General features: G+C 36.0%; 1 protein-coding gene across 1 annotated transcript in view; it reads left to right on the top strand.

Moving 5' to 3' along the window:
* The window catches only part of LOC125600285 (protein Ycf2-like), a gene marked incomplete at its 3' end in the record, with an annotated part of 8,723 nt that extends 6,815 nt beyond the window's left edge, over nucleotides 1-1,908 (top strand). Inside the window, 1 exon segment of the mRNA XM_048773094.1 lies at nucleotides 1-1,908. This exon segment is cut by the window's left edge and continues 6,815 nt beyond it. Within this exon segment, the coding sequence (XP_048629051.1) occupies nucleotides 1-1,908 (1,908 nt within the window).
* Nucleotides 1,909-2,500: the final 592 nt, after the last annotated feature.

The following is a 2,500-nucleotide window of genomic DNA, read 5'->3' as shown; positions in this document are numbered from 1 at the left end:
AAGGAGCTGGGTCAACTATTCAATCAAATGATATTGAGCATGTTTCCCATCTCTTCTCGAGAAACAAGCGGGCTATTTCTTTGCAAAATTGTGCTCAATTTCATATGTGGCAATTCCACCAAGATCTCTTCGTTAGTTGGGGGAAGAATCCGCACGAATCGGATTTTTTGAGGAAAATATCGAGAGAGAATTGGATTTGGTTAGACAATGTGTGGTTGGTAAACAAGGATAGATTTTTTAGCAAGGTACGAAATGTATCGTCAAATATTCAATATGATTCTACAAGATCTAGTTTCGTTCAAGTAACGGATTCTAGCCAATTGAACGGATCTTCTGATCAATTCATAGATCCTTTCGATTCCATTAGTAATGAGGATTCGGAATATCACTATCACACATTGATCAATCAAAGAGAGATTCAACAACTAAAAGAAAGATCGATTCTTTGGGATCCTTCCTTTATTCAAACGGAAGGAAGAGAGATAGAATCAGACCGATTCCCTAAATACCTTTCTGGATATTCCTCAATGCCCCGGCTATTCACGGAACGTGAAAAGCGAATGAATAATCATCTGCTTCCGGAAGAAAGCGAAGAATTTTTTTGGAATTCTACAAGAGCCATTCGTTCTTTTTTCTCTGACAGATGGTCAGAACTTCATCTGGGTTCGAATCCTACTGAGAGGTCCACTAGGGATCAGAAATTGTTGAAGAAAGAACAAGATGTTTCTTTTGTCCCTTCCAGGCGATCGGAAAATAAAGAAATAGTTAATATATTCAAGATAATTACGTATTTACAAAATACCGTCTCAATTCATCCTATTTCATCAGATCTGGGATGTGATACGGTTCCGAAGGATGAACTGGATATGGACAGTTCCAATAAGATTTCATTCTTGAACAAAAATCCATTTTTTTATTTATTTCATCTATTCCATGAACGGAAGAGGGGGGGATACACGTTACGCCACGATTTTGAGTCAGAAGAGAGATTTCAAGAAATGGCAGATCTATTCACTCTATCAATAACCGAGCCGGATCTGGTGTATCATAAGGGATTTGCCTTTTCTATTGATTCCTACGGATTGGATCAAAGACAATTCTTGAAGGAGGTTTTCAACTCCAGGGATGAATTGAAAAAGAAATCTTTATTGGTTCTACCTCCTATTTTTTATGAAGAAAATGAATCTTTTTATCGAAGGATCAGAAAAAATTGGGTCCGGATCTCCTGCGGGAATTTTTTTGAAGATCCAAAACCAAAAAGAGTGGTATTTGCTAGCAACAACATAATGGAGGCAGTCAATCAATATAGATTGATCCGAAATCTGATTCAAATCCAATTCCAATATAGTCCCTATGGGTACATAAGAAATGTATTGAATCGATTCTTTTTAATGAAGAGACCTGATCGCAACTTCGAATATGGAATTCAAAGGGATCTAATAGGAAATGATACTCTGAATCATAGAACTATAATGAAAGATACGATCAACCAACATTTATCGAATTTGAAAAAGAGTCAGAAGAAATGGTTCGATCCTCTTATTTTTCTTTCTCGAACCGAGAGATCCATAAATCGGGATCCTAATGCATATAGATACAAATGGTCCAATGGGAGCAAGAATTTCCAGGAGCATTTGAAACATTTCGTTTCTGAGCGGAAGAGCCGTTTTCAAGTAGTGTTCGATCGATTATGTATTAATCAATATTCGATTGATTGGTCTGAGGTTATTGATAAAAAAGATTTGTCTAAGTCACTTCGTTTCTTTTTGTCCAAGTTACTTCGTTTTTTGTCCAAGTTACTTCTCTTTTTGTCTAACTCACTTCCTTTTTTCTTTGTGAGTTTCGAGAATATCCCCATTCATAGGTCTGAGATCCACATCTATGAATTGAAAGGTCCGAACGATCAACCCTGCAATCAGTTGTTAGAATCAATAGGTCTTCAAATCGTTCATTTTAAAAAATTGAAACCCTTTTTATTGGATGATCATAATACTTCTCAAAAATCGAAATTCTTGATCAATGGAGGAACAATATCACCATTTTTGTTCAATAAGATACCAAAGTGGATGATTGACTCATTCCATACTAGAAAGAATCGCAGGAAATCTTTTGATAACACGGATTCCTATTTCTCAATCGTATCCCACGATCAAGACAATTGGCTGAATCCCGTGAAACCATTTCAGAGAAGTTCATTGATATCTTCTTTTTCTAAAGCAAATCGACTTCGATTCTTGAATAATCCACATCACTTCTGCTTCTATTGTAACAAAAGATTCCCTTTTTATGTGGAAAAGGCCCGTCTCAATAATTCTGATTTTACGTATGGACAATTCCTCACTATCTTGTTCATTCACAACAAAATATTTTCTTCGTGTGGTGGTAAAAAAAAACATGCTTTTTTGGAGAGAGATACTATTTCACCTTCGTCAATCGAGTCACAGGTATCTAACATATTCATATCTAACGATTTTCCACAAAGTGGTGACGAAAGGTATAA

The sequence above is a fragment of the Brassica napus genome, unplaced genomic scaffold (genome assembly GCF_020379485.1).
Source record: "Brassica napus cultivar Da-Ae unplaced genomic scaffold, Da-Ae ScsIHWf_2175;HRSCAF=2828, whole genome shotgun sequence".
NCBI classification, from domain to species: domain Eukaryota; kingdom Viridiplantae; phylum Streptophyta; class Magnoliopsida; order Brassicales; family Brassicaceae; genus Brassica; species Brassica napus.
This window is presented reverse-complemented; position numbering and strand designations above follow the sequence as displayed.